At 43.1% G+C, this 19413-nt stretch overlaps 1 protein-coding gene across 1 annotated transcript in view; it reads right to left on the bottom strand.

Moving 5' to 3' along the window:
- shank3a (SH3 and multiple ankyrin repeat domains 3a) overlaps positions 1–19413 on the bottom strand; it is an 832189-nt gene that overhangs the window by 708987 nt on the left and 103789 nt on the right. Inside the window, exon 4 of the mRNA XM_078235726.1 lies at positions 4655–4763. Coding sequence (XP_078091852.1) covers positions 4655–4763 — 109 coding nt within the window. The remainder of the gene's footprint in view (positions 1–4654; positions 4764–19413) is intronic.

Genomic DNA, 19413 nt, shown 5'->3' with positions numbered 1-19413 from the left:
AGCACATGCCTCATGCTCATGGCTCCATCACATCCCTCTCGCCCTTGCTGCATTTCCCTCAGCAGCATTCCCCTTGTAAACACAATGAAGGCTGCCAGCCACCCTTGCAATGGAATGCACTGAATCCATCTCCTGCCTCTGCAGTCTGCCTACTAGCCATTCCTAATTGCAGCTGCCAACAGGGTCAGGATCAAAAATGGTCCTGGCAGCCAAAAAGTTTACAAATCCAGGAAATTCTCCCTATCAATACACAGAAGCATCAAAGCATGGAAAATGAATAATGTACAAATACATACAAAAGCACTTTGCATTGATATACCACGTTTAACGTGGAAAGAATTCCTAAATACTCCAGTTAGAGCTCATTCAGGTAGAATTCATCCAAGAGATTCAAACATCCCCTTTCAATCTATACTTCTTATAGTCTGATAAAATGCTAAATTGTGGTTACAATCAGAGAATAATTTAATGGTTATCACATAGAAGGAGACCATCAGGGTGACACGGTGGCACAGTAATTGACACTGCTGCCTCACAGTGCCAGGGACCAAGGTTCAATTCCAGCCTTGGGTGATTGCCTATGTAGAATTTGCACGTTCTCCCCATGTCTGCGTGGGTTTCCTCCAAGTGCTCCGGTTTCCTCCCACACTCCAAAGATGTGTAGGTTAGGTTGACTGTCCATGCTAGATTGCCCCTTGGTGTCCCAAGATGTGTAGATTAGGGAGATTAGCGGGGTAAATATGTAGGGTTATGGGGATCGGGTCTGGGTAGGTTCTCTGTCAGAGAGTCAGTGCAGACTCAATGAGCCGAATGGCCTCCTTCTGCACTATAAGGATCCTATGATTTGTCCTTCAAGTCCGTGCCAGCTCTCTGCAAGTGCAACTCACCTAGACCCCACTCCTCCGCCTTTACCCAGCAGCCCTACAAAGCTTTCCTCTCCAAATAATTATCCAATTGCCTTTCGAAAAGGACGACTGAACTTGCATCCACCACGGTCTCAGACCGTGCATTCCAGATCCTAACCAGTTGCTGTGCAAAAGCGTTCTTCATGTTGCAGTTTCCTATTTTGCCAATCACCTTCAGTGTCCTCAGGTTCTTGACCTCTTGGCTAATGTTGAAACAAGTTTTGGTGGACTTCTCAATGAATAAATAGGCAACACGCTTGGTCAACTTCATGGATTTTAATTTGACAATTACTGAAGAACTGAAGTTGAACAGTTCATTCAGTCTATGTGCTTCAGTATTCTATGTATTTTAATGACTCCATGTCAAACGTAACTTTTATGACACAGGTTTTAATATTGAGTCATTAACCATCTCCCCTTTCAGGCATATGCAAGTTGGGTCAACGAATAGAGTTAATAATTTTATACCTACAGACTCCCATGCATTCATTTAGCACCTTTCACAGCCATAGGATGTCTCAAAAGCAGTTCACAACCATTTAAGTACTTTTGAAGTGCGGTCAGTGTCACAATGTAGGAAACTCACTAATTTGCACATAAGTTCCCACAAACTGCAATGACTAGATTATCTGATTTGGTGAAGCTGGTTATGGGATAAATAGTAACTGGACCACAGGGAAAACTCCTTTGTTCTTCTTTGAATATTGGTATGGAATCTTTTATCCACAAGGCAGACAATCTACCTGCTTATCACCTTATCCGAAATACAGCACCTTCAACAGTGCAGCACTCTCTCAATAATCCACTGAAGTATCAACCAAGATTATGGACTCTAATGTGTGAAGTGGGGTTTGAGTCCACTACATTTGTGACTCAGAAATGACAGTATAACTGCTGAAAACTTAGGGAGTGGGAAAAACAGAAGACAGAGTACAGAAAGAATAACAGATGAAGATGATGAAGAATAGTAGATAGTAGAATAGAATGGAGAAAGGATGATAGAGAAGGATGAAGAATTAAAAGAGGAGGTGGAGGATTTAGACAAAAAAACAGTAAGGATATTGAAAGGGGAAAACGATAAGAAGCGAAAAGGGAAGGAGAGAAAGGTTAATAAAGAGAATAATGCAAAGTAAGAGGCAAGTGTAAAGTTTGTGGAAAGAAGTAAATCATTGTGTTACGATCTTGGAAGAGACCAGCAACATATTTTTTTATTAGAAATCTGTAAACTTAGATTTTTACTAAAAAATGAAACTACAAGGTTCACTGCTGAAAGAAAAAAAATCTGCTACACAAAAATCAAAGAACATGAATACTAATAACTACACTCTATCTTAAATAGTTAGTTACATTAAAAATATTAAAAGTATAATAAACACAGATACATATATTTTAAACAGATATTCTTTAAATCAACTTTCCTTCCACATCCATTTGACTTACACTGCCAAGAACTCAAGTCAGATACTTAACAGAAATGGGAAGATTAACCATTTGGTCTGAGTACTATTTCAAAAATTAGTATAACAGCTGAGATTTCTTGGGTCTTCTGCCTACTTGCAGCAAGGTTGTCCCTTCAAATCTCCTCCAACCATCCTACAATTGTAGGCTCCTATTTCAACACAAGCATCGCTAACGTCTTTAGGTGAGTGACCATGGGTCAAAACTCTTCTGTTTCAAATATTTGTTAACTCTACAGCCCTTCAATTATCATGACTTCTGAACCATTTTAACCAGAGTACAAAATGCCAACAGCGCACTTCTTGAATTTGAATTTTTTTCTCTGCAGCAAGCCTACTCTAAACTAAAAACTAAGACCCTACTTTGAGACCAGAGCCACATCCACAATCTACTCCCCTTACTATTAACTTTATGTTGACTATTTTTCTATTGTTTATCACCCAGGGCAAGTTAGTTACAAGATCAGTTACTGGAAGCAATGTGATTTACCAAAAATCATCTCCAAGAGAAACTTAAAGAGACCATCACCCAAACATAAAATATAGTTTTATTTTCCCCCCAAAAGCACATGAGCTGTCACAATTGCTTATCATCACAAAAGAACATAAGAACATAAGAAATAGGAGCAGGAGTAGGCCATCTAGCCCCTCGAACCTGCCCTGCCATTCAATAAGATCATGGCTGAACTGAAGTGAATCAGTTCCACTCACCCGCCTGATCCCTATAACCCCTAATTCCCTTACCGATCAGGAATCCATCTATCCGTGATTTAAACATATTCAACGAGGTAGCCTCCACCACTTCAGTGGGCAGAGAATTCCAAGATTCACCACCCTCTGAGAGAAGAAGTTCCTCCTCAACTCTGTCCTAAACTGACCCCCCTTTATTTTGAGGCTGTGCCCTCTAGTTCTAGCTTCCTTTCTAAGTGGAAAGAATCTCTCCACCTCTACCCTATCCAGCCCCTTCATTATCTTATAGGTCTCTATAAGATCCCCACTCAGCCTTCTAAATTCCAACGAGTACAAACCCAATCTGCTCAGTCTCTCCTCATAATCAACACCCCTCATCTCTGGTATCAACCTGGTGAACCTTCTCTGCACTCCCTCCAAGGCCAATATATCCTTCCGCAAATAAGGGGACCAATACTGCACACAGTATTCCAGCTGCGGCCTCACCAATGCCCTGTACAGATACTTTTATATTCGATCCCCCTTGCGATATAGGCCAACATCCCATTTGCCTTCTTGATCACCTGTTGCACCTGCAGACTGGGTTTTTGCGTCTCATGCACAAGGACCCCCAGGTCCCTTTGCACAGTAGCATGTTGTAATTTTTTTCCATTTAGATAATAATCCAATTTGCTATTATTTCCTCCAAAGTGAATAACCTCGCATTTGTCAACGTTATACTCCATCTGCCAGATCCTCGCCCACTCACTCAGCCTGTCCAAATCTCTCTGCAGACCTTCTACACCCTCCACACGATTCACTTTTCCACTTATCTTTGTGTCGTCTGCAAACTTTGTTACCCTACACTCAGTCCCCTCCTCCAGATCGTCCATATAAATGGTAAATAGTTGAGGCCCCAGTACCGATCCCTGCGACACGCCACTAGTTACCATCTGCCAAACAGAAAAGCACCCATTTATTCCGACTCTCTGCTTCCTGTCGGATAGCCAATCCCCAATCCACGCTAACACCCTACCCCCAACTCCGTGTGACCCAATCTTCTTCAGCAACCTTTTGTGAGGCACCTTATCAAACGCCTTTTGGAAATCCAAAAACACCGCATCCACCGGTTCCCCTCCGTCAACTGCACTAGTCACATCTTCATGAAAATCCAAACAAATTCGTCAAGCACAACTTCCCCTCATGAATCCATGCTGCGTCTGCTTAATCAAACCATTCTTATCCAGATGGCCTGCTATTTCTTCTTTAATGATGGATTCCAGCAATTTCCCAACTACAGACGTTAAGCTAACCGACCTGTAGTTACTCGCCTTTTGTCTATTTCCTTTTTTAAACAGTGGCTTAACATTAGTCGTTTTCCAATCCGCCGGCACTACCCCAGAATCCAACGAATTTTGATAAATAACCACTAACGCATCCGCTATTACCTCTGACATTTCTTTCAGTACCCTGGGATGCAGGGTACACAGCTCTTTAAGCACTGAAAGTTCTGTCTCATGGAATCCCTCATTCAGGATTGGAGTTACATTTTCTTTCAACCAATTAATTAATAAAAATATTGCTAGCACTTTGCCCAGCATGAGTATAATGGAATGGTATTACCTCCTGTGTCTGGATCATGGAAGTTAGGGTCCAATCCTTTATCCAGCATCTTACTGATCTTCTCAGCGTGATAGTACTGGATGTATTCCATGAACTTCTTGAGATTCGCCTAGAATAGAAAACAAAACAGGAACAAAAACTAAGGAATGATAATCACAAATGTTTGATAAGCTGGAAGCAAATAGGCGCTGTGGAATCTAGCTTCAGGAATCAAGCACATCGGGCATTCACCAAGGGTGGACTCTAATCCTAACAGTAGGAAGATATTCCGAAATGAGATCCCATCCTCACTGAAGGTCGATTATTTATTTCAATCATAAACAAACTCCAACTCATCTGATATGACCCATTCCACTACCTTATATGCATTTCTCTTCCAACCACACTCCAAAGATTGTAAGCATAAACAAACCCTCCAAAATCTTATGATCAATTTTCTCAAAATGTACCCATACACTTCCAGTTTCATGTACCACTTTTGTGTTTAAGTCAACACTCAACATACAGGATTGGTGCAGTCACTGTTAGCTCCTGGAAGATGCCTTCCCCTATTGTGCAAAGCACAGTCATTCCCAAAATAAACTTCTGGTCAAAATAATCACAGGGTCATAAAGCAGTCAAAGTGAATAAAGTTAAGACTTCACCAGGAGACAAGACAACAAATTGTCTAGAGTGCTTTTGCAGCTCCCAAGGAGCTCCTATGCACAACCCGGCTACCTCAGAAAGTAGATCAAAATGAAACGACAAAGTAGCAGCACTTCTAATACTCCACAGAATATGACCTTGTCTTGTACTTACTCAGTATCCTCCTACCCATAATCCAGCTTGTAGTAGCCTCCTAAAGATGCTTTCTCTGTAACCACTTCACACCTATACACCTTCCCTCCACAACTTGGCACAAATCCCTAGCACGAACAAGGTTAATGAACTTATTGTAAAGGGAGGAGAAGAAAGGGAGCCAAGAAGCAAGATGAATTAGTACATCACCTTGGAATTTCTCTCACAATTAGCATTGAAAGTCCACAGAGGTGAAGATGTGCCTGCAGCAGCAGAAGAATAATTTGGGAAGTGGCCAGAAATACCAAAGATACTGGTTTTGAGGAAGGGGATTTAAAGGGGGAGTTGGAGATTGTGGGGTTCCATTGGGTTTTGGCCACCTTAACATCCAAACTCAGGTTCGTAGAAAGTGGTGTATTAACCTGTGCTTAACCTTGCCTTGGAATGTTTAATGGATGAAAATAGAGGGAGCTTTACTCTGTATCTAGGCAATGCAGCACCTGCTTTGGGAGTGTGATGTGACAGCGTAAAGGGAGCTTTAACTTTGTATCTCTGATGGGACAATATGGAGAGAACATTACTCCGTATCAAGCCAATGCTGTGGCTGTTCTGGGTGGTTTTGATGGAAAAATGAAGATGGAGTTTTACTTTGTATCAAACCTGTGCTGAAGTGTATAGAAGGAGTTTTACTCTGTACACAAGAACACAAGAAATAGAAGCAGGAGTAGACCATCAAACCCTACAAGCCTGCCTTGCCATTCAATATGATCATGGCTGACCTATACCAGCCTCAACTCCTTTTCTGTGCCATTTACCCACAGTCCTTTATTCCTCAATCTATCAAATATTTATCCACCTCCACTTTAAATATTTTTAATGATCCAGCATCTACCACCCTCTGGGGCAGAGAATTCCAGAGATTCGCCACACTCTGTGAGAAGAAATCATTCCTTACCTCAGTTTTAATGATCGGCCCTTTATCTTGTTAGCTATGTCACTTTGTTTGAGACTCTCCCACTAGTGAAAACATCTGCCCATCTACCCTGTCAAAAAGATCACCCCTCACTCTTCTAAACACTAAGAAATACAGACCCAGACTATTTAGTCTCTCTTGATAGGACAACCCTCTTACCCCAGGAATGATCCTGGTGAATCTCATTTGGACTGCCATTTTTAGGTAAGGGGACCAAAACTGTACGCAGTATTTCAGGTGAGGCCTCACCAACGCCCTGTACAATTGGAACTCTATATATCCCTTGCTGCATCTGACAGTGGGTGCCTAAGATGGAAAGCATTCCATTTCCAACATTCTTCCCCTTGATGAGCACGAAAAAAGTCAAAACCAATGTTGTGGCTACTGTGTATCCACTATGTGCATTGTGTCTTGGGGAGCTGAACCATTTTGATTCCCTCTGCACTATTTGAGCCAATCCAATTTTCTTAGTTGATAATCCTGCACACACAAATTCCTCATTCCCACAATCCAGCTTTTCAAGTGCAGTATATAATCCACAAGCAGGATTATTCACAACTCTCTGCAATAGTCCAGTATGAGGAACAGCCAGGAGGAAATCTCCTGAGCTGCTTATAGTGCTTTGGTCTGGTGGTCTTATCCTGCTTTTGTGGATTGCAATCATGGATAAGCCTCATTTTGTCACAAATTCAATTCGGTTGTTACTATCAGACCCATTCCATCAAGACTTTCGTTCGACCTTGGGAGATCTGCTGTCAAGTGTTTACCTAGTCAGTAGATGAGAACAGGAAGATTCCAAATATGATCCCTGCTCTCTGCTGAGACTGCTGATTTTTTTTTAAGAGACACAATAAAAACAAAATCTGATAAAAGCAAACTACTGCTGGAATCTGAAACAAAAACAGAGAACGGTGGAAAATCTCAGCAGGTCTGACAGCATCTGCTCTAACGAAGGGTCATCCAGACTCAAAATGATGGCTCTATTCTCTCTCCACAGATGCTGTCAGAACTGCTGAGATTTTCCGCATTTTCTGTTTTTGTGAAGGACAAAATCTGCATTTATTACCTGCAGACTCAACTAATCCAGTGCTCTCCTTGCTGATCTTCCATAGACCTCAACTTATCTGCCGCCTGTACCCTTCCTTCCACTAAGTCCAGTTCATCCATCGTCCCTGTCCTTGCTGACTTACACTGGCTCACAGTCCAGCAACATCTCAATTTTAAAATTCCCATCATGTTTAAATCTTGCTAGAGCCTCGCAACCCCTCTCCCCATTGTTGTAACCTTCTCCTGACATTCGACCCTCCAAAAACTTTATTTTTCCAACCATACATTTCATGTTCCCCATCTTTGACAGTCGTACCTTCAGCTGCCAAAGCCTTAAATTCTGGAAGCTCCTCCTTGAAACTTTCCGCCTTGCCACCTCTTTTTCCTCCTTTCTGACACTCCTTAAAATCTACCTCTTTGACTAAGTATGCAAATGCAACCTAAGAAATAAATTGTGTATATGCATGCCTAAGATTAGCATTAGGCCTGTTAATTATGCAAATCAGCAAAACCATTGGATGCTGCCACTTGAAAGGCTACTTCAAATTTGCTTACCATATTGTGGGACCAGGCCATAATTCTTGTCCCCACTTTCCCCCAATTGCCTCTTCAACCCCGACACACTCAAGGTTCTCTGTTAGCCAATTGAATTCCCTCCCCCTATCCCTCGATACTATATCAATGGCAAGACAGAAAATGCTGGAAATACTCAGTAGGTCTTGCAGCATCTGTGGCGAGAGAAACAGGGTTACTGTTTCAGGTCAGGGACTTGTTCAGAACTGGTGCCTGAAACTATCATAATGAGGCCAGCAAACCAATTTGTAGCAGCCCTGCCACTGATTGTGCACAATGCAGCGTGTGATTCAAGCATAATCCTATTCCAGCAATGAATGAAACCATGTATTTGAATTTTTTTTTCATTCCCAGTTTATTTCATAATGTGCTTGGGGGCAGCTGAAGCTCTGAGAGAATTAAAAAAGAAACACAGTCAAGAAAAAGACGACTGGAAGGAAGGTATCATCATTAAGTTCTGAAACAAAAGTCCTGAATTCTGACATGCTGTCTCAGCAGCACTCCATCACAATGCATGCTGTGTTGAAGAGATGCTTGGTAAAGAACAAGGATACAAATTAACTTAACCTCCTTTCAGGTTTTGGATTTTCATTCCTTGTTATAAACCTTCTAGCTCAAAGAACAGATTACAGATAAGCTTGCAATAATTCCACTTCAGTCCTCAAACTACTATAATTTGTATTAATTTTAGTCAGAACATATAGTCTAGATTCAGCATTATTTTAACATTAGCATTCACCTAATATGAAGGAAATACAATAGGAATTGGGAGGCATAATATTTAATGTTTGATGAATGCTGCATTGCTGCCATCCACTTTATCTGTCACCTTCTCAAGAACTCCATTAGGTTCATTTGAGTGAACTGACATTCTTGAATTTGATTTTTTGACTGTTAGTGAATTCTCCAATAAGCTGCTAAATACATATTAGATTCTAAATCCTGTTTTTCAAAGGCAAGAGTTTCATATGATGTTATAGGTAATGAATTATTATGCTGCGAAGTAATCTGACCTGTCTTTTACAACCCTCTAATCTATCTTATGAAAATTACTATTTGGGGTTAATTAGAGGATATGTTTTGTTGCTGGGGAAGTTTTTGAACTTGTGTTTTTTGTTCATTTTGACATTTGTGTATCTGAGGTGTGGTACAAGTCTCAAAACCTTTACTGTATACTAGCTGATGTGCAGCTCATTGCTTTGGGGGTAACATGCCAAATATTATCAGGGGTGATGGCCACTACTACATTGATTTTCCCATCAAAGCCTTCCACTCTGGTACACTGACTCACCAATCGAAGCCCAGCTCTGTTGTTTAGTAATTGTCCCATGACAGCCCATCTCTAAACCCTGTGTAAATCTCTCAATAAAGCAACCATCACCAACAACATTCCAACTCTATCTGAGAAATGTCTCTTTCACCCTTTCCTGGATCTGTTGCCCAACCGATTATCCCAGGCTATTCCTCCCTTTATCTAAGAATATTTCCTGGTCTATTTTATTCTCTCAGGTTTACAAGCTTGGCCTTGGCTCATCCACAGTCTTATTTTAATAATTTATATTCTTTATGAGGATTCCCCTGAATCTTTCCTCTGTAGACTGAAACGATTGGACATCTTGCCCTTCCATAACAGCACATCCATTTCACAAAGGAACCATACGCTGCGTCCATTCCAGCACATACATATTACTCTTGTTGCATATGTGATCGGAACTGTGTGCAAAATAAGGCCATGATAACGTATTCAATGTGAACTGAAAATTAAATATTTCTTTGCTTTAAACCCATCGCATGATTAGTTACCAGGTACAATACAACAGAAAAAAGGTCAGAAATTTATGATGCATTGTCACTGACATCTATACTGCATCTGCCATTCATTTCCCCACTCACTCAACATGTCCAAATCAGACTGAAGGATCTCTGCATCCTTCTTACAACTCACTCTCCCAGCCAGCTTTGTGTTATCTGCAAATTTGGAGATATTACATTTAGTTTCCTCATCTAAATCATTCATACATAGAGTGAATAGCTGGGATCTCACCACTCTAGTGTACCCCACCATCTGCCATTTGGAAAAATACCTATTTATTCCTACTTTGTTTCCTGTCTGCCAACTGGTTTTCTATCCATCTCAATACAGTACCCCCAATCCCATGTGCTTTAATTTTAAACACTAATCTCTTTTATGGTACTTTGTCGAAAGCCTTCTGAAAGTCCAAATAAGCCACATCCACTGATTCTCCCTCATCAACTCCACGAGTATCAACCTTGAAGAATTCCAGCAGATTTGTCAAGCAAGGTTTCCCTTTCACAAATCCAGGATAACTCTGCCCAATCCTGACACTGTTTTCCAAGTGTTTTGTTATAAAATCTTTGATAATGGATTCTAGAATTTTCCCTACTACCATCGTCAGGCTTATTGATCTATAATTCTCTATTTTCTCTCTACCTCTCTTTTTGAATAGTACACTTCAATCTGTAGGAACTGTTCCAGAGTCTATAGAATCTTGGAAGATGATCACCAATGCATCCACTATTTCTTGGGCCATTTCCTTAAGCACTCTGAGATGCAGATTATCAGGCCCTGGGGATTTATCAGCCTTCAATCCCATGAGTTTCCCCCAACTATTTCTCGACTAATACTGATCTTCTTCAGTTCCTCCCTCTCACTAAACCCTGCGTTCCTCGAGGGGGAGCTGCCCTGAATGAATGGGGTCATGTTCATCAATAGGTATAAAAGTAGACACACCACCCAACATCAATCTAAGCATGGAAAGACAACAGCAAACCGTGCTCAGTCAACCTTGCAAAGTACTCCTTTCTAACATTGGGGGTCTTGTGCCAAAAGTGGAAGTTTTACCACTGACTGGTCAAGCAATTGCCTGACATAGTCATACTCATGGAATCACAACTTACCGACATTTTCAAGTTTGCTAATGACACCATCGTAGTGGGTCGGATCTCAAACAAGGATGAGACGGAGTACAGGAAAGAGATAAAGAATCTGGTGAAATGGTCCAATGACAATAATCTCTCCCTCAATGTCAGTAAAATGAAGGAGATAGGCATTGATTTCAGGGTGAAGTGGAGATGGTTGAGAGCTTCAAGTTTCTAGGTGTTCAGATCACAACAATCCGTCCTGGTCCCTCCACGCCAACACTATAGTTAAGAAAGCCCACAAGCGCCTCTACTTTCTCAGAAGTCTAAGCAAATACAGCATGCTCGCTACGATTCTCACCAATTTTTACAGATGCACCACAGAAAGCATCCTTTCTGGATGTATCAGAGCTTGATGTGGAGATGCCGGCATTGGACTGGGGTAAACACAGTAAGAAGTCTCACAACAGCAGGTTAAAATCCAACAGGTTTATTTGGTAGCAAAAGCCACTAGCTTTCGGAGCGCTGCTTCTTCGTCAGGTGAGTGGGAGTTCTATTCACAAACAGGACAAATAAAAGACACAAACTCAATTTACAAAATAATGATTAAGAACATAAGAACATAAGAAACAGGAGCAGGAGTAGGCCATCTAGCCCCTCGAGCCTGCCCCGCCATTCAATAAGATCATGGCTGATCTGGAGTGGATCAGTTCCACTTACCTGCCTGATCCCTATAACCCCTAATTCCCTTACCGATCAGGATTCCATCTATCCGTGATTTAAACATATTCAACGAGGTAGCCTCCACCACTTCAGTGGGCAGAGAATTCCAAGATTCACCACCCTCTGAGAGAAGAAGTTCCTCCTCAACTCTGTCCTAAACTGACCCCCCTTTATTTTGAGGCTGTGCCCTCTAGTTCTAGCTTCCTTTCTAAGTGGAAAGAATCTCTCCACCTCTACCCTATCCAGCCCCTTCATTATCTTATAGGTCTCTATAAGATCCCCCCTCAGCCTTCTAAATTCCAACGAGTACAAACCCAATCTGCTCAGTCTCTCCTCATAATCAACACCCCTCATCTCTGGTATCAACCTGGTGAACCTTCTCTGCACTCCCTCCAAGGCCAATATATCCTTCCGCAAATAAGGGGACCAATACTGCACACAGTATTCCAGCTGCGGCCTCACCAATGCCACTCTGCGCTGTCGTGTGTCGTGAAGGACGGACACACGACAGCGCAGAGTCGCTGAGCAGAGACTGATAGCCTAGTTCCGCACACATGAGGACGGCCTCAACCGGGATCTTGGGTTCATGTCACACTATCTGTAACCCCTATGACTTGCCTGGGCTTGCAAAATCTCACTATCTGTCCTGTCTGGAAACAATACACATCTCTTTAACCTGTGCTTAACGCTCTCTCCACTCACATTGTCTGTACCTTTGAGACTTGATTACCTGTAAAGACTCGCATTCCAACCATTATTTTGTAAATTGAGTTTGTGTCCTTATATGCCCTGTTTGTGTATCACAGCTTGGCATGGCTCCTACTCTGACCAAGACGACAAGAAACTACAAAGGGTTGTGAACATAGCCCAGTCCATCACGCAAACCAGCCTCCTATCCATTGACTCTGTCTGTACTTCCTGCTGCCTTGGAAAAGCAGCCAGCATAATCATGGACCCCACACATACTCTCTTTCACCTTCTTCCGTCGGGAAAAAGGTGTTAGACAGCCAAGTCCTGAAGGATATATTTGCCAGACTTGGCCTGAAGCAGATGATGGGAAAACTAGCAAGAAGAAAAAAACCTGCTTCACCTTGCCCTCAAAAATATATCTGTCATAGATGTATCGGTCCATGACAGTATTAGTAGGAGTGACCATCCACAGTCCTTGTGGAGGTGAAATGCCATCTTCACACAGAGGATACACTACATATTGTCGTGTCGCACTACAACCATTCAAAATGGGATAGATTTGGAACAGATCAAAATTGGGTATCCATGAGGCACTGTGGGCCATCAGCAGCAGCAAAACTGTATTCATCAGAACCAGTAACCTCATAGCCCAGCATATCCATCACTATTACAGTCAAGCCAGAGGACCAACCCTGGTCAATAAAGTTCGAGAGAGCATAACAGGAGCAGGCCTAAAAATGAGGTGGCAACCTAATGAAGCTACAACACAGGACTACATGCATGCCTAACAGTGGAAGCAGACTGCTATAGACAGAGCAAAGTGATCCCAGAACCAACAGATCAGACCAAAGCTATACAATCCTGCCATATCCAATTGTGAATGGTAGAGACAGTTAAACAACTAACAGCAGGAGAAGGCTCTGCAAATGCCCCCAGCCTCATTAGTGGGAGACTCCAGCATGTCACTGCAAAAGACAAAGCTGAAATATTTGCAACCACATTCAGCTTGAAGTGTTGAGTGGATATCAATCTCATCCTTCTCCTGAGGTCCCCAGCATCACAGAAACCAATCTTCAGGTAATTTAATCCACTCCAAATAATAATCAAGAAATGGCTGAAGGCACCAGAAACTGCAAAGGTTATGGACCCTGAAAACATCCCGGCTATCATATTGAAGACTTGTGCTCCAGAACTAGCCAAGGTGTTCCCATACAGCTTACAAGATTGGCATTTCCACAACAACATTGAAAGTTTCCCATGTGTGCCCTGTCCACAAGAAACAGGACAAATCCAGCCTGGCCAATTACCTCTCCATCAATTTACTCTTGATCATCAGCAAAGTGGTGATCAACAATGCTATCAAGCAGCATTACTTAGCAATAACCAGCTTGCCAATGCCACTCAAATGCTGACCTCATTACAATTTGGTCCAAACACAGACAAAAAGCTGATGTCAGGAGCTGAGGTGAGAGTGGCTGTCCTTGACATTGAAGCAGCATTTGACCAAGAGTGGCATCAAGGAGCCCTAGTAAAATTGAAGTCAGGGAGAAAATCCTCCACTGGTTGGTGTCATACCTAGCACAAATGAAAATGGTTTGACTGTTGGAAGCTAATTATCTCAGTTCCAGGACACTGCTGCTGAAATTCCTCAGGGTAGCATTCCAGGCCAGACCACCTTGAGCAGCTTCAACAATGACATTCCTTCCATCATAAGATCAGAAGTGAGAATGTTTGCTGATGATTGCACAATGTTCAGTATCCTTTGTAACTTCTCAGATACTGAAGCAATTCATGTCCTTATGCAACAGTTCCTGCACAATATTCAAGCTTGGGCTGGTAATTGGCAAGTAACATTCCTGCCATTGAAGTTCCAGGTGCCAGCCATCTCCAACAAGAGAGAATCTAAACATTTTCCCTTGATACTCAATGTCATAACTGTTAAATCTTTAAGCAAGCCAGGCATCAGGGAACACAGATCTTTATTCAGTTTACTTGCTCCACACTCTAAATGTTGACTGCCCATTCAGGGTGGTTCCTAACCAGCTCACCCCAGGTTACCTGACCCATTCCCTTAAAGGAGTAATGCCCCAACATACGTAACAATAACCATCGTTGAATCCCCCGCTATTAACATCCTGTTGGGTCACCATCATCCAGAAACTGAACTGGACCAGCCATTTGGCTGCAAGAGCAGTTCAGAAGCTGAGATTTCTGCTCACTTCCTGACTTTCCAAAGTCTGTCCACCATCTACAGGTCAGGACTGTGATGGAATACTCTCCACTTGCTTGGATGAGTGCAGCTCCAACAACACTCAAGTAGCTTGGCGCAATCCAGGACAAAGCAGTTTGCTTGGCTGACTCCCCATCCATCACCATCGAACAGTGATAATGTACCATCACACTGCTGGGGAGAGGCGATGGCCTAATGGTATTATCGCCAAATTATTAATCCAGAAACTCAGCTAATGTTCTGGGGACCCAGGTTCAAATCCCACCATGGCAGCTGGTGGAATTTGAATTCAACAAAAGAAATCTGGAATTAAGAATCTACTGATGACCACAAAACCATTGTTGGTTGTCAGAAAAACCCATCTGGTTCACTAATGTCCATTAGGGAAGGAAATCTGCTGTCCTTACCTGGTCTAGCCTACATGTGATTCCAGAGCCACAGTAATGTGGTTGACGCTCAACTGCCCTTGAGCAACTAGGGATGGGCAATAAATGCTGGCCAGCCAGTGATGCCCATGTCCCATGAATGAATTTAAAAAATGCACTGCAGAAACTCACCAAGGTTCCTTCCACAGCACCTTCCAGACCTTTGACTCTCACCACCGAGAAGGACAAGGTCAGGAAATGCGTGGGAACACCACCACCTGCAAGTTTCCCTCCTAACCACGCTCCATGCTGACTTGGAACCATATTACCAATACTTCATTATCGCTGGGTCAAAATCTTGGAATTTCCTTTGAAAAAGCACTCTGGGTGTACCTGCACAAATGGACTACAGCTATTCAAGAAGATGGCTCACCATCACTTTCTCAAAGGCAAATTGGGAAGAGCAATAAATGCTGGCCTAACCAGTGACACCCACATATAAGGAAGAATAAATAAATCAATGGCAATTAAGTAAGATTGACATTAGCACACCTCCTGCCTCCTTTTCTTGAGTTTCCGCTCGGCGAAGGCCGAAGCAGTGCAGGACATGAGCATTTGTATTTGTACCCAACATCCTCCAAATGGGGAGACAGAAGAGACAGGCAACTAAGATGGTCCCAGGATTGGAGGTCTTATTGCTGACGTAGCGTTACAGGTTTGTCTACCACTGTCAGATGCATGCTGAAGTGTAGCGCTCTTATCTCTGCGTCAGAAGCTCATGGGGGCAATCCCTACGCCAGTGACTTGATCAAGAATCCAAATCTACATTGCTGCACTGTTGGATAAGACACTACTCTGGGGCCTAACCTAATGGAATGGGTCCCACAACAGCAGAAGAGTCCTAACCAATATTTATCAATCAATTCAAAGTCAGTAAAACAGATTACCTGACTTTTTATCTTTGTGCTTGTTTGTAGGATCTTGCTGTGCATAAATTGGCTTCTGTGTTTCCAACATTGCCAATAGTCACTCCACTTCAAAAAATGCCACTTCTATGGATGTTCCTCTGTCAGAGCAGAGTACCGACCTGAATCTCTAGATACAAGAGGCTCAGATTCAACAAGCAGAGGGCAGAGGAAATCTGGCCTTTCAAAGTTTTATTGCTATATTGATGTCAATGCTTTAATCAGGATGGGAGCAGTCAGGAGGAGCAGGGTCTGTCAACTCACTGCTGCCTGCAATGCTGAGAGAAAAGTTTTGCTGATCTTGTTGCTTAACAGATGACCTAACAAGGCACAGCTCGAAACAAAGAGAACAGACAGGATCACAAAATCAACTCAGAGCCACAGCCAACTGACCTATGGAACTTTGGATAGAAGTACTGACAATATTGTCTGTAATGGAGAGTTAAGTTCCAAAGGCAGGGGAACATCTCTCTCACTCCCATAACTAACTCCTTTTTCATTCCCATTTCTTTCATTTGCATTTCTAAGGAGATCCCTTTAACTCTCTTTTTCTCACAAAAAGCAGAGAAATGCATAATGGGCAAATGATCCAGCTGCACTCATTTTACACTTTCAGCCCAAGCCAAAATTACTTTGACACTGCCACATCTGGGAGTTTCCTGTGACATTTCTCTCATACTCCAGTATCTGGGGAGGACCTTCTATTCCTTTTTCTCACACTTGTATCCAGCAAGGTCCCACTAATCTCTCTCCTGGACTTCTAAACAGGAGACACATCCGATTTTGCCTTTCTGTTTTTCTTTAATCAATTGTCCTGAATCATCCATTGCTCTTAAACTCTGAACACACTGTGCCACACATTATTCCTCCTTCCTACATTTTCAGTATTTGAAGTCACACGATATACCCGATTCAAACTCATTTTTTCGCAACCTCAAACTGTGCATCTCCTGATTTAAAATCCGAAACTCAGTTTTACTTATCCAGTCCAAGATGATTTCTCTCATCTTCTACCCGACACTTCTTCACCCTTCACTGTATCCTGAGGCATTTTCATTTACTTCACTGTGGTTTCTCAATCTTTGAGAAAAAGTCACCAAGCCACCAAGCCCAGGAGGTTAACAATCAAATCCAGTCCCCAACTCGAGGAGGATTGCAGACAAGTTCTGCTATGAGAGCATGTCTTAATGCCTTTAATCTTCCGAAACAAAGCAAAACAGCGGATTACAAATGATGATTAATATTAAAGTCTTGTCAAAAGTACAAGGGGAAGACAGGACCATGAGAAGAGCTTGTGCACATAAATCATTGAAAGCACAAAATTAATTAACCGGCTGCCCTCCCAGCCTTTCGCCAAACACGCCGCAGTGCAAGGATCCCATGGGATTGATTCATAAAAAGAGTCAGCAGAGCCAGCGGTTCCAATTCTTCCTTGAGCTGTTAGTAGCACAGTATCGGTTTGTGAGAAAATAACATTAGAACGTATGTAGGTGAGAAATGTTATTGTTTAGTCATGGACACTTTTGTTCAGTCAAGACCTTACAGCTCCTGGATTAATCTCAGCACAGATTAGATAAATAATACACAGATCCTCTTTGGTACACAGAGGGGAAGGGACCTGCTGCTACTCCCAGAGTGAGACGGCCCCTCCTCAACTAATTTATCCCCTGCCCTTCCACGCCTAGAAGTGTCTGCTCCCTCAGTGTTGTCTGGGCTTCAATCTTAGTCTCGTCTCTCCACCAAAAGAGCGAGCAGGAGACCCGATGGTAGATTAGTTTGCCGACCAGCCTGATTTGGCGCTACTTTCGTACATGCTTCCAATGCACAGTCAGGAGCAGGGATCTTGGCCAATTCACTCATGTGCAATCCATGAACTCAGCCGTATGGACTGCGGTTGTTGTCCAATCCCAAACCAGCCAACTTGGTTATGGTTAGGACTTGAAATTGAGCGCAAGGCCTTCCGAGCATCACTCCCTCCAAGAAGTGTGGTTCACTTTATATTCATCTTTCCAGATGTGAGCACTTTCTCCCCTTCAGATAAAACACACAAACCAAATCTACATCTGCACAGTCCTCAACAACAGCTGCACTTTCCATTCAATCTCTGTGCTGCTGCTGTTTGAATTAAGATAATATTCATCCTATAATGTTTTTCATAATGTGTGAGACAAAAATGAAAAGGACACAACAGTGCATCTAATAAGAAAACAGCACGAAGATCATTACGACCACAAACGACCAACCCTTGGAAATACTCTAGCTATTTAAATGTTAGAACGCCAGCACAAAGTCTGTGAGCCCAAATCTCCAAGGTTGGAGATTAACATTTGAACAAAATCTCAGACAAATCAATGGATTCAAGCCCAGTATGAAATAAAGCAAGCAAGCAAGAATGATCTGCATTTATACATATTTTTCACAACCAAAGGATGTCCCAAAGTGCTTTATGGCTAATTAAGTATTTTTGAAGAGTACTTACTGTTGTAATGCAGGAATATATATGGCTAATAAACATAGATTCAGTCACATAAAATAGCCCTTTTTAGATTGCTGAAATAGGCTGAGAACTTGTGGCCCCTATTCCACAGGCAGTAAATCTCAGTGGGGGTGTCATTGGGGTGTGAAGGGCTGTAGTCAATGACCATGCGAAGTTTCTCCCCAGTCTTGACAACCACCACTTGGGCTCTCCAGGGACTGGTTCTGGCCTCAATGAACCCCTCCCCCAGGAGGCGTCGCACCTCGGACTTGATGAACGCTCTATCACCAGCGCTGTACCGTCTGCTTTTGGTGGCAATGGGCTTGCAGTCGGGGGTGAGGTGCTCAAAAAGCGAGGGAGGGGCGACTTTGAGGGTTGAGAGACCACAGGTGGTGCACGGTGGCTGGTCTGTTAGCTGTGGATTTTGGACGGAGAATGGGGGAAAAGGCCCATTATACACCATAGTGACGCTCCCGAGGTGGCACATGAAATCTAGCCCCAGTAGTACGGCAGCGCAGAGCTGTGGCAGCACGAGGAGCCTGCACTTGTTGTACACCATGCCCCGTACAGTCAGATTCACTACACAGTACCCAAGGACATTCACTGACCGGGACGTCGAAGCCATAGAGATTGATTGCTACATTGGCAGTACTGGCAGTGCGTAGCGACTCACCGTGTTAGAGTGGATGAAACTCTCCGTACTCCCACTGTCAAATAAGCAGTTAGTAGTGTGGCCGTTTACCTTGACGTCCATCATCGACCAGGCGAGTTGGTGAGGCCTAGACTGGTCCAACGCGACCGAGGCCACTGTCGGATTAGGCGATGCGGTGGACGGTTCCCAAAACGGCGGCACCCGTGAGTTGCTTGACGTCACCCAAGATGGCGGCTCCTGTGGGTCACACATGGCTGATGGCGTCCAAGATGGTGGCCTCCGTGGGTCGCACGCGGCCGCTGGTGTCCAAAATGGCGGTACCCACAGATCGCACGCGGCCGATGGCGTCGACGACGGTCCCTCCCGCGGATCGCACGTAGTGCTGCTGGGCCTGGGGGCCGATTTTGC

This window comes from Mustelus asterias, chromosome 19 (genome assembly GCF_964213995.1).
Source record: "Mustelus asterias chromosome 19, sMusAst1.hap1.1, whole genome shotgun sequence".
Classification (NCBI taxonomy): Eukaryota; Metazoa; Chordata; class Chondrichthyes; order Carcharhiniformes; family Triakidae; genus Mustelus; species Mustelus asterias.
This window is presented reverse-complemented; position numbering and strand designations above follow the sequence as displayed.